Source organism: Ranitomeya imitator, chromosome 1, assembly GCF_032444005.1.
Source record: "Ranitomeya imitator isolate aRanImi1 chromosome 1, aRanImi1.pri, whole genome shotgun sequence".
Lineage (NCBI taxonomy): Eukaryota > Metazoa > Chordata > Amphibia > Anura > Dendrobatidae > Ranitomeya > Ranitomeya imitator.
Window position 1 is genome coordinate 1,029,316,867 of NC_091282.1, and position 12,941 is coordinate 1,029,329,807.

General features: G+C 42.7%; 1 protein-coding gene across 1 annotated transcript in view; it reads left to right on the top strand.

Annotated features, from left to right (window-relative positions):
• LOC138656782 (uncharacterized) overlaps positions 1-5,840 on the top strand; it is a 45,832-nt gene extending 39,992 nt beyond the window's left edge. Inside the window, exon 7 of the mRNA XM_069744028.1 lies at positions 3,162-5,840. Coding sequence (XP_069600129.1) covers positions 3,162-3,307 — 146 coding nt within the window. The 3' untranslated portion in view covers positions 3,308-5,840. The remainder of the gene's footprint in view (positions 1-3,161) is intronic.
• Positions 5,841-12,941: the final 7,101 nt, after the last annotated feature.

A 12,941-nucleotide genomic window follows, 5' to 3' on the forward strand; every position in this document is an offset into this window, starting at 1 on the left:
ATGGTCTCCATCCTGGTATGTGCTGCTCCATCCTGCATCCCCATCCTGGTATGTGCTGCTCCATCCTGCGCCCCCATTCTGTCATGTGCTGTTCCCATTCTGCGCCCCCGTTCTGACATGCGCTGCTCCCATCCTGCGCCTCCATTTTGTCATTTGCTGCTCCCATCCTGCACCCCCATTCTGTCACGTGCTGCTCCCATCCTGCGCCTCCATTCTGTCATTTGCTGCTCCCATCCTGTGCCCCCGTTCTGTCATGTGCTGCTCCCATCCTGCGTCCCCGTTCTGTCATGTGCTGCTCCCATCCTGCACCCCCGTTCTGTCATGTGCTGCTCCCTTCCTGCGCCCCCGTTCTGTCATGTGCTGCTGCCATCCTGTGCCCCCGTTCTGTAATGTGCTGCTCCCATCCTGCGTCCCCGTTCTGTCATGTGCTGCTCCCATCCTGCACCCCTGTCCTGTCATGTGCTGCTCCCATCCTGCGCCCCCGTTCTGTCATGTGCTGCTGCCATCCTGTGCCCCCGTTCTGTCATGTGCTGCTCCCATCCTGCGCCCCCATTCTGTCATGTGCTGCTCCCATCCTGTGCCCCCGTTCTGTCATGTGCTGCTCCCATCCTGCACCCCTGTCCTGTCATGTGCTGCTCCCATCCTGCGCCCCCGTTCTGTCATGTGCTGCTGCCATCCTGTGCCCCCGTTCTGTCATGTGCTGCTCCCATCCTGCGCCCCCATTCTGTCATGTGCTGCTCCCATCCTGCGCCCCCGTTCTGTCATGTGCTGCTCCCATCCTGCGCCCCCGTTCTGTCATGTGCTGCTCCCATCCTGCGCCCCCGTTCTGTCATGTGCTGCATCCTTTCCGCCGCCATTTTCTTGGTCCTCCTGCTGGCGGAATCGGCGCCTGCGCAGTCCGCGCTTTCCGGCGCCATTTTCTTGAAGACACACTGCAGTCTTCAAGAAAATGGCGCCGGAAAGCGCGGACTGCGCAGGCGCCGATTCCGGCAGCAGGACCAAGAAAATGGCGGCGTAAGTAACAAATTGCTGTGGCATGAAGTGCCACAGCTTTATGCCACAGCAATTTGTTACTTACGCCATTCCTTTCCACCCATTTTCTTCGTCCTCCTGCTGCCGGAATCGGCGCCTGCGCAGTCCGCACTTTCCGGCGCCATTTTCTTGTAGACACACTGGGATCGGCGCCTGCGCAGTCCGCGCTTTCCGGCGCCATTTTCTTGAAGACACACTGCAGTGCGCAGGCGCCGATTCCGGCAGCAGGACAAAGGAATCAGGTGGCGTAAGTAACAAATTGCTGTGGCATGAAGTGCCACAGCTTCATGCCACAGCAATTTGTTACTTACGCCATTCCTTTCCGCCCATTTTCTTCATCCTCCTGCTGCCAGAATCGGCGCCTGCGCAGTCCGGCGCCATTTTCTTGAAGACTGCAGTGTGTCTTCAAGAAAATGGTGCCGGAAAGCGTGGACTGCGCAGGTGCCGATTTCGGCATCAGGAGGACGAAGAAAATGGGCGGAAAGGAATGGCGTAAGTAACAAATTGCTGTGGCATGAAGTGCCACAGCATAATCAGGGCGCAAATATGTGCATGGTGTCCCCCTGCTCCCGACCCCCTGCTCCCGGCAGTCTGCGCCTTCCAGCACCATTTTTTTTCCTGACACTCTATAATGTAACGCTAGGAGCGTCGCGCCTGCGCGGTCTATAAAGGCTTCGGACAGAGTGACGCTCCCAGCATTATAGATATATATATATATACAAACTGCTCAAAAAAAGGGCCAACCGCACCAGCATATGGTCTCACAAAGGGTCTGAGGATCTCATCTCAGTACCTAACGGCAGTCAGGCTACCCTCTGACTGTGCAGCCCTCCAAAGAAATGCCACCCCACACCATTACTGACTCACTGCCAAACCGGTCATGCTGAAGTATGTTGCAGGCAGCAGATCGCTCTCCACGGCGTCTCCAGACTCTGTCACATGTGCTTAGTGTGAACCTGCTTTCATCTGTGAAGAGCACAGGGCACCAGTGGCGAATTTGCCAATCCTGGTGTTCTGTGGCAAATGCCAAGTGTCCTGCATGGTGTTGGGCTGTGAGCACAACCCCCATCTGTGGACGTCAGGCACTCAGACCATCCTGATGGAGTCGGTTTCTAACAGTTTGTGCGCACATACACATTTGTGGCCTGCTGGAGGTCATTTTGCAGGGCTTTGGCAGTGCTCCTCCTGTTCCTCCTTGCACAAAGGCTGAGGTAGCGGTCCTGCTGCTGGGTTGTTGCCATCCTACAGGCCCCCTCCACATCTCCTGGTGTACTGGCCTGTCTCCTGGTAGCGCCTCCAGCCTCTGGACACTACGCTGACAGACACAGCAAACCTTCACATTGATGTGCTATCCTGTATGAGCTGCACTACCTGAGCCACTTGTGTGGGTTGTAGAGTCCGTCTTGTGCTACCATGAGTGTGAAAGCACAATCAACATTCAAAAGAGACCAAAACATCAGCCAGAAAGCATTGGTACTGAGATGTGGTCTGTGGTCCTCACCTGCATAACCACTCCTTTATTGAGTGTGTCTTGATAATTGCCAATAATTTCCATCTGTTTATTCCATTTGCACAACAGTATGTGAAATTGATTGTCAAACAGTGTCGCTTCCTAAGTGGACAGTTTGATTTCATAGAAGTTTGATTTACTTGGAGTTATATTCTGTTGTTTAAGTGTTCCCTTTATTTTTTTGAGCAGTGTATATATTTGAGTTTTCTTGCGCTGTATGATTTGTAAAATAGATATGTCAACATTTGTCTCCCCTCATAATTCTTCTAGAAGCTCCATTTACCAATTTCGAGTATTTTATGCAGTGCTAGCCATATTGTTAAGACTACAGTCACTATAATTAGCCCCCTGTAAGTTAATAAGGTCCCTCAGTCAACATCCACCAGCGTGTTGTGGCCGCCATTATAAACAGAGCCCAATATGTACCATACAGGCTACAGCCTTCTTTTTTACATTTCATATCTGTAGTTGCACTAGTGTACGGTGTGTGATCACATAACTTGATGGGGTTTATAATTTACATTGGGTTAGTACATTTTATCTCGTTATTTTATACATGCCACAAGCTGGTGTTATTACTACACATCCATATCTAACACATCATTACACTTCATTTCAGAAGGGAAAGCTGTGGAGAGATTGCTTAGGACTTTGTCTACGGGACCTCCAACAGCACTAAAAGGAACTTCTGGATCTTATCCACATGTTTACAGACCACAAAAGAAAGAATATCTAATACACCCGGACTGGAGGGCACAGAAATAAACTGATTAAACTCTATTTCAGTAAGATGTCTACGCCAAGTTGTTTGGAGTGTGGACAATGACTGTCGTGTTCCTATCCCTGAAGACACCAATCGCGTTATTTGTAAAAGTGTTATGTGGCTTTTACATATATTTTGATATATACATATATTGTGAGAAGGTCACTGGTAAAATACTGGAGGGGAAACATGTGTCACTAAGGATGTTAGCCTCAGTGATATGAACCTGGAAAAATGCTCCAGCACACTATGTGCTAAGAGGGGTTAATTGAACATATTAAGGGCTGAGATTTGGGGACAGCTCAAGCGTAGGTGGGAGGCTATATCCAATATTTCCAATCCCAGGGTGTGGTCCAGAAGGTAAATGTGGAGCCTTTGGACTCATTCAGTGTTCGGTGTGTCTGGAGATGAGATCTCCCGAGCTGTGCTCATGTTAAAGAGAACTGAACCTTGTTTTCGCTCCCCTGAGTGGGCGGATCCCCACAGCCACACAAACCATACTGTATACTATTTTTTTGCCTGTTATGCCAGAAGAGCCATGTTTATTTGCCTAATTTTGGACTTTTGGTTTTTAATAAACCAATTAAAAACTTAAACGGAAAGTGTTTATGTCACTACCTTCATGCAGCTGAGTGAGTCCACAATATATATAAACATTTATAATGTAATCCATAGTGTAAAGCAGTGTTATGGATAATGTTGTAGATGATGTTATAATGTTGGTAATGTATAATGTAGCATCTGATAATGAAAGGTATTGTATAAGCTATACTGATGTAATGCATGATAGAGATAGATGTTGTAGTGTTTGCATAGAATGTAGGTGAAAGGTTACATTTGCCCAGCATCAGACAGCAGTGTCAGAGACAGTTACTGTTGGGACTAGCCCACAGGGGGAGGGCTTAGTGATAGGTAAAAAGGACTGCGCTTCCTGGTTAGGAAGAGATAGGAGTTAGAGTCTTAGGCTGCCGTCACACTAGTTTAGCAAAAACTGACATACTGGATATACATTAGAAAGTATGTGGTCCTAAAAATACGGGACCAAACAATGAGAGCGCAGCCGCGACTCCACACAATATACAACACCTACAAGAGATCAGGAGTATACTCTCATATATAAGTATAAAGAGATGAGACCCTGAGTCTTAAAATGATTATATCAAAAGGTGAAAATTTATTAAACAGGGCTCATTAATAGTACAAAGAAATGGCTATAAGCCTAAATGCACAAAAACATGACGAGAGAACAGGGGAAAAAAAAGAACCACATAAAAAACAGCAACTGCCAGAGGAGGTACATCCCTAAATGTTGGTACTATGAGTGGGCATAGGATAAATAGGTCAGGCATCCCACCATCAAGGGGTAATTACATAGGGAGCCCATATGCTAATATTGCAACCCATAAACCTAATATGCTCTCACTCATACTGCCCAGCATAACAGTAACTCACCCATGTGGGAGGGAGGAACCTCGACAGGTAGGAGAAAAGGGCCCCAACGCGCGTTTCGCGAAGTTGGCTTCCTCAGGGGACCAACGTCACACTAGCAGTATTTGGTCAGTATTTTACATTAGTATTTGTAAGCAAAAGCCAGGAGTGGAACAATTAGAGGAAAAGTATAATAGAAACACATGCACCACTTCTGTATTTATCACCCACTCCTGGTTTTGGTTTACAAATACTGATGTAAAATACTGACCAAATACTGCTAGTGTGACAGCAATCTTAAGAAGTAACAAGTGTGCAGTGCTGCCAAGGGGTGATTCAAAGCATAAAGAGATGTATGGACAGGGATAGTGAGATCCTGAAGAGAATTACTGATGAGACAGAGTTGCCTTCCACCTTAAAGGAGTCCTCGCATAGAACAATGTGCCTCGAGAAACTTGAGAGCTTTCTAGTGTGGAAGGTAACTGACCTAAAAGAGACTGAGATCGTGGAATTAGTGGGGGTCCCGAGCAGTAGATCCAGGGCTTTCATAGTAAGGGTATGTGCACTCATTGCAGGATTTTGCTGCGGATCCGCAGCGGATTGGCCGCTGCGGATTCGCAACAGTTTTCCACGAGTTTACAGTACCATGTAAACCTATGGAAAAGAAAATCCGCTGTACACATGCTGCGGAAAATACCGTGCAGAAACGTAGCGCTGTTTATTCCGCAGCATGTCAATTATTTGTGCGGATTCCGCAGCGGTTTACACCTGCTCCATAATAGGAATCCACAGGTGTAAAACCGCAAAAAAAATTGTGGTAATTCCGCAGGAAATCCGCAGTGTGGTTTACCTGTGGATTTACCAAAAACAGTCCGGAAAAATCCGCAGAGTAATCCGTAGCGTGTGCACATACCCCCTAATAGGATGCAGAACTGCTGAGTGAGTAGAGGGCAAAACAGTGTGTTTCACTGGCCCTGGAGTAGACTACAATGGAAGTAAATTATGTGCTTGAAAATACTTTTCACTGTGAAGGAAACATGCTTACAACTGTGTACCTGCTATCCTTTGTACATAACCCTTATCAAGTTCAGTAAAGTACCCATGTGTGAATGGAAGTCTACTTCTACTTTATTAAACTGTGGACTTCGGGGTCCTGGCCAGCCAACACTATTGGTTTAAGGTGGCCTGCATGGGCGCAAGGCCCTCACATTACCAACACCCTGCCAGAACCCATCTTTTCCTTTAAAGAGTCAAGGTGTTGTGAAGTAGCAGCTCGGCCATGGCTACCGCCTGTAGTCAATTTACCCTGCTTATTTCAGTAAGGCCACATACACATGTTCAGTATTAGGTCAGTATTTGACATCAATATTAATAAGCCAAAACCAGGAGTGGGTGATAAATACAGAAGTGGTGCACAAGTGCCTATTATACTTTTCCTCTGGTTGTTCCCCTCCTGATTTTGGCTTACAAATACTGATGTAAAGTACTGACCAAATACTGAACATGTGATTGTGGCCTAAGGTGTGTACACCGAATGCTTATTTCAGAAAGGCCATGTTCACACATTCAGTATTTAGTCAATATTTTACATCAATATTTTCAAACCAAAAACAGGAGTGGAACAATCACGATTGGAAAGGAAAAAAAAAAATTGCAGCATGCTGTGATTGCATGCCAAATTCGGATCGCAATCAAACATATAAGTCTATATATGTCTATGGGTGCATGTGAAACATCTTGAAACATTCTTTGAGCTGGGCATTATTGATGTGGTCTCCCGTGGCTGTGTGTCCACTATTTGGGCTCAGTCCGTCTCAGCCCTTATCCACATGCATGTCACTTGACAAAATTGTAAGGTTTTTAATATTAGAGTTAGGGCTGTCCCAATTACGGTCAGCATGACGGGATGGCTTTCGCATTTTTTTGATTAAAAAACATGGTAACTAAATACCGTATATTATTTTCATGCACTATGCCATTTATTTATGTACTGCAGGGTATTTAATCTTTATGTTTCTGTCTTTGTTTTTTTTTCTGTTCAGTGACCAGTGTGAACATGCGCTTACACGCTGCATGCACACCAATTTATAGCCCAGTTCATACCTTTTTTAAAAAAAATTTTACATAGAGCATTATAGTATGCAAAAGACGCATACGCATGATATACGGATGCTAGCCGAGAAAGAAACGCATACTCGCATAGCACTCACATGACATATGGAATGACAAGTGCAGGACACTCGCCAACTTTTCTGGCTGAGAATCTGAGCAATTTTATATATGCAGATGTGAGCGAACCCTAAGATGAGTGTTTATCTCAGGAAGAGGTCTACATTGGGCATTTATTTCAGTAAGAGGTCTACACTGATCGTTGTATTTTGACACATTGCTTTGAAACTAAGGGCTAGCCCACTTTGCATACTTTGTCTCCTGTTGATTCCTGCATTTTTCATAAAAATGTGAATGGATCACAGCAAAAAAGAATACCTCTACCAGAACAATAATTTTCCATTTTCCCTGAATCCTTTCCTTTTTGAGAAGAAATAATGAACTCAAGGACACCAAATACGAGCTTTTAAACTATATTTCAATGATACTTTAGCGGAGTAGCTGCATCAGACTTGTGCACAGAAGTCACATAGCACATTAGTGTATGCTGCTGAGATGCTGATTATTGCATTACCTGAACTGAAAAGCGTGGTGGGTCTCCTCCTCTTGGTATTCCGTAACACTCCAGCCATGAGATCACTGGATATTTACACAGCTGGAAGGGAAGTGACCATGGAATTAGACATGAGTCCACATGGACTAGTGTCAAAGTTTGTCACTGCAGTTCCCAAAATTGCATTTCTCCAATATTTAGGACATTGCCAGCAGACATGACATAGGCTTAAAATAAAGAATGATTAAGAAAATGAGCTGACTGTGGGTGGCTTTTTATGAGGTCTAGAATTTGGAAACCGTATCAGGCATAAATATAATGAGCTTTACGCTTCACCAAGTTTTAGTTTGATTATAGTAGTATTCCAGGTTTAAAACGTTGCTGCTTTCTTCTAAAACAAATGCCAGATCTGTCCACAGTCTGTGTGGTATGGCAGCCCGGCACCATTCACTTCCAGCTGGAACGTCAGACACACTTTATGGACCGGTACTGTTTCTGGAAGGAAGTAGCCATGGTTTTCTAAGCTTGGACAAATACTTTAAATGCAGCATCTGGCAGAGAATCACCCATGATCCTGGGATGTTCAAGAATGTCCTAACAGAGTCAGCAGCTGCACTGAGACACAGAGCTTGCTGCCATGCTCGGCCTGACTTTCCATAGAAAAGGCAGAGATGTTTATTACAATATTCACAGCTTTGATCAAGCCCCGTGTATAAACTTTAGGAAGCACTTTATCCTCCCGTCCTAGTGATCTTGTGATTGTTGTGTGCTGAAAGGGAGCAGGCGCTGCTGGATCTGAGCATACTCAAATCAGCTCTTCAGTTCAAGGAGGAGGCTGAATTTGCCCTGTTAAAGGGACTGATATGTCAGTCCCAGTTACAGGGACACCTAGCAAAAAAAAGTATTTTAAGGTTTTAACGCCCTCAAAGACCTTTTTCGACTTGACTTTATGGGGAGCACAACATGCAAAATATATATTATTATTATTATTTATTGTTATAGCGCCATTTATTCCATGGTGCTTTACATATGAGGAGGGGTATACATAAAAACAAGTACAATAATCTTAAACAATACAAGTCATAACTGGTACAGGAGGAGAGAGGACCCTGCCCGTGAAGGCTCACAAGCTACTATATATATATATATATATATATATATATATATATATATATATATATATATATATATATATATATATATATATATATATATATATATATATATATATACACACACAGTACAAACCAAAAGTTTGGACACACCTTCACATTTAAAGATTTTTCTGTATTTTCATGACTATGAAAATTGTAAATTCACACTGAAGGCATCAAAACTATGCATTAACACAAGTGGAATTATATACTTAACAAAAAAGTGTGAAACAACTGAAAATATGTCTTATATTCTAGGTACCTCTTGAAGCTCATCGAGAGAATGCCAAAGCAGTCATCAAAGCAAAAGGTGGCTACTTTGAAGAACCTAGAATATAAGACATATTTCAGTTGTTTCACACTTTTTTGTTAAGTATATAATTCCACTTGTGTTAATGCATAGTTTTGATGCCTTCAGTGTGAATTTACAATTTTCATAGTCATGAAAATACAGAAAAATCTTTAAATGTGAAGGTGTGTCCAAACTTTTGGTTTGTACTGTATATATATATATATATATATATATATATATATATATATATACACACACACTACTCAAAAACAAATAAAGGGAACACTAAAATACCACATCCTAGATATCTTTGAATTAAATATTTAATTTGCAAATGCTTATTCATTACATAGTGGAATGTGTTGAGAACAATAGAACATAAAAATGATCAATGTAAGTCCAAATGAATATCCTATGGAGGTCTGGATTTGGAATGATACTCATAATCAAAGTGGAAAATCAAATTACAGGCTGATCCCACTTTAGTGGAAATGCCTCAAGACAAGGAAATGATGCTCAGTTGTGTGTGGCCTCCATGTGCCTGTATGATCTCCCTACTTTGCTTGGGCATGCTCCTGATAAGGCGGCGGGTGGTCTCCTGAGGGATCTCCTCCCAGACCTGGACCAAAGCATCCGCCAACTCCTGGAAAGTATGTGGTTCAACGTGACATTGGTGGATGGTACGAGACATGATGTCCCAGATGTGTTCAATTGGATTCAGGTCTGGGGAACGAGCGGGCCAGTCCATAGCTTCAATGCCTTCATCTTGCAGGAACTGCTGACACACTCTAGCCACATGAGGTTGGGAATTGTCCTGCATTAAGAGGAACCCAAGGCCAACCGCACCACCATATGGTTTCACAAAGGGTCTGAGGATCTCATCTCGGTACCTAATGGCAGTCAGGCTACCTCTGGCGAGCACAGGGAGGGCTGTGCGCCAGTGGCAAATTTGCCAATCCTGGTGCTCAGTGTCAAATGCCAATCGTCCTGCACGGTGTTGGGCTGTGAGCACAACCCCCATCTGTGGACGTCGGGCACTCAGACCATCCTCATGGAGTCGGTTTCTAACAGTTTGTGCAGACACATGCACATTTTTGGCCTGCTGCAGGTCATTTTTCAGGGCTCTGGCAGTGCTCCTCCTGTTCCTCCTTCCACAAAGGCTGAGGTAGCAGTCCTGCTGCTGGGTTGTTGCCCTCCTGTGGCCCCCTCCATGTCTCTTGGTGTAGTGACCTGTCTCCTGGTAGTGCCTCCAGCCTCTGGACACTACGCTGACAGACACAGCAAACCTTCCTGCCACAGCTCGCATTGATGTGCCATCCTGGATGAGCTGCACTACCTGAGCCACTTGTGTGGGTTGTAGAGTCCGTCTCATGCTACCACGAGTGTGAAAGCACAACCAACATTCAAAAGTGACCAAAACATCAGCCAGAAAGCATTGGTACTGAGATGTGGTCTGTGGTCCCCACCTGCAGAACCACTCCTTTATTGAGTGTGTCTTGATAATTGCCAATAATTTCCATCTGTTGTCTATTCCATTTGCACAACAGCATGTGAAATTGATTGTCAAACAGTGTTGCTTCCTAAGTGGACAGTTTCATTTAACAGAAGTTTGATTTACTTGGAGTTATATTCTGTTGTTTAAGTGTTCCCTTTATTTTTTGAGCTATATATATATATATATATATATATATATATATATATATATATATACACATACATACATACATAAAGGAAATCAAGAAAAAAAAAAGTTAAAAAAGCCAGTGCCAGTTCATACACAATAAAAAATAAAACAATATATAGAAATAATAGCAACAGTAAGGGTAACACAATTATTCAACATAGCCTAGTGTTAACTTGTGGTCTTAAAACACAATTTGAAAAAAAAAGTCAAAAACAGAGACATATTTCCTATTTTCCTCTACATTGTCCCTAATATCGGCAAAAAATATGAATACAAAAATGCCATTAAAAACTTTTCCCCAAGTATCACAAAAGAAAGAAGCAAAAATTGCTTGAATAACAAAAAAATAAAAAAACATGCTATAAAATATTTTGAAACTACAAGCATGAAGAAACACCCACACAAATGTGCCTGGTCATGAATATGGGAACTAGCCCACTCTCGAACTTGTTCTGGATTTTTAGAAAATAAAAAAATTCCCACAAATAACTATTGCAGGCTTGGTAAATTCCCTGTGCTGCCCCTCTAATGGTCTTGTTAACTGTCCTCCAGTGATGATGTGTCAACTTCACACAAATGACCACTGCAGACAATCTCTGTTATAGGAATGAATACATTTTTTTAGATTCATTGCTCTGTGGCTATTATTTTTTTCTTAATCCTGGACAAGTACTTCGGATTATATCCCCTATTCTTTCTACTGCAGCTCTGTATACTCAGTCTGGCTGCTGTGATAAGCCCATGCTCCATTACCAGCTCATAGGAAGCATATACCTAACTCTCCTGCACACTTTCTAGACACTTGTTAAAATATGATGCTTGTGGTCTATGCTGCAACCTATAGATATATGTACAGTAGTGTTCCAAATACCATAATAGCATGCCAATATGAATAACCAGATTAATCACTGTTTTTGGTATATATTATATCACCACATGTCAAACAATTTACCAGTTGGTGCAGTAGATTCTAAGAAAACCAACAGACTCAGCATTCATGATCTGCATGTTTTTGAGTCTGTGTATTAGAATAATTAATTGAAAGGAGGTGTGCTCAAAATAACAGCATTGTGGAGTTCAATAAGTGAGGTCAATCTTTTGTGTAAAGAAACAGGTGTGAATCAGGTGGCCCTTATTTAAAGGGACACTGTCACCTGAATTTGGAGGGAACAATCTTCAGCCATGGAGGCGGGGTTTTTGGGTGAGGAAGGCCAATCGCTGAAACGCGCGTCGGGGAGGACGGGACTACTGTGCATGTGTTCTGTGACTCACCACTGCGGTATGTACTATATATCTGACACATGTTTATAGGGTCACATGCATTGCTGTTAGACGTTCCTCTATGTTTCATGCAATTGATAGCATATATGGACCTTTTACCTTTATGGTCCATAAAAGATATTAGTGCACTTTAGTCCGGTCCCTTTATGATGTGTGTATGGGCTTGTGTAGGGGATTTGTTTGCCTGCCGTGCTGTATACCTGTTTTTTACATAATAAAGTTTTTTCATATTTGCATTAATTGGACGTTTTGGACTGCGTTTTTGGTGCTTTTTTTGTTTAGAGCTAGATAGCAGAATAGCCGATAATTGTCGGCATCTGTATAATCATTACAGAACCCGACAGGATATGAGACATGGTTTACATACAGTAAACCATTGCATATCCGTTATTTTTTATATGTCCCTCACTAATAACGTTAGTAGTGTGTGTGCAAAATTTTGGAGCTGTAGGTGTTAACTTAAAGGATTTATGCCAGCTATATATATTCAGGCACCTATGTCTGTCACAAGGCTACTATTTAGCAGCTTTACCACCTATGCTTGCCATCCCCCTCTTTTTTCCTGTCTTTTCTGAAGCCATTCATTACACCTATGGATTTTTTTCACTGATTTATGTATATGAAACCCATGTTACTTTTTGTTTGATATTTATTACATGTTATTGATTTCCAATAAAAGTACATTTTGGTATTTTAGACTCTATGTTCTCCTGATTATGCAACATTCAAAAGTGACCAAAACATCAGCCAGAAAGCATTGGTACTGAGATGTGGTCTATGGTCCCCACCTGCAGAACCACTCCTTTATTGTGTCTTGATAGTTGCCAATATTTTCCATCTGTTGTCTATTCCATTTGCACAATAGCATGTGAAATTGATTGACAAACAGTGTTGCTTCCTAAGTGGACAGTTTCATTTCACAGAAGTTTGATTTACTTGGGAGTTCTATTCTGACGTTTAGGTGTTCCCTTTATTTTTTTGTTTGAAGTGTATATATGTCAATGACATATATATTTACACCTATACTATGTGTATACATTTATTTTATCTATTGTATTCTAATCTGTCAGTGCGATTTTACTGTACACCGCACTGAATTGTCAGCTTTTCGATGCGTATTTCTCGCAAGTCACAG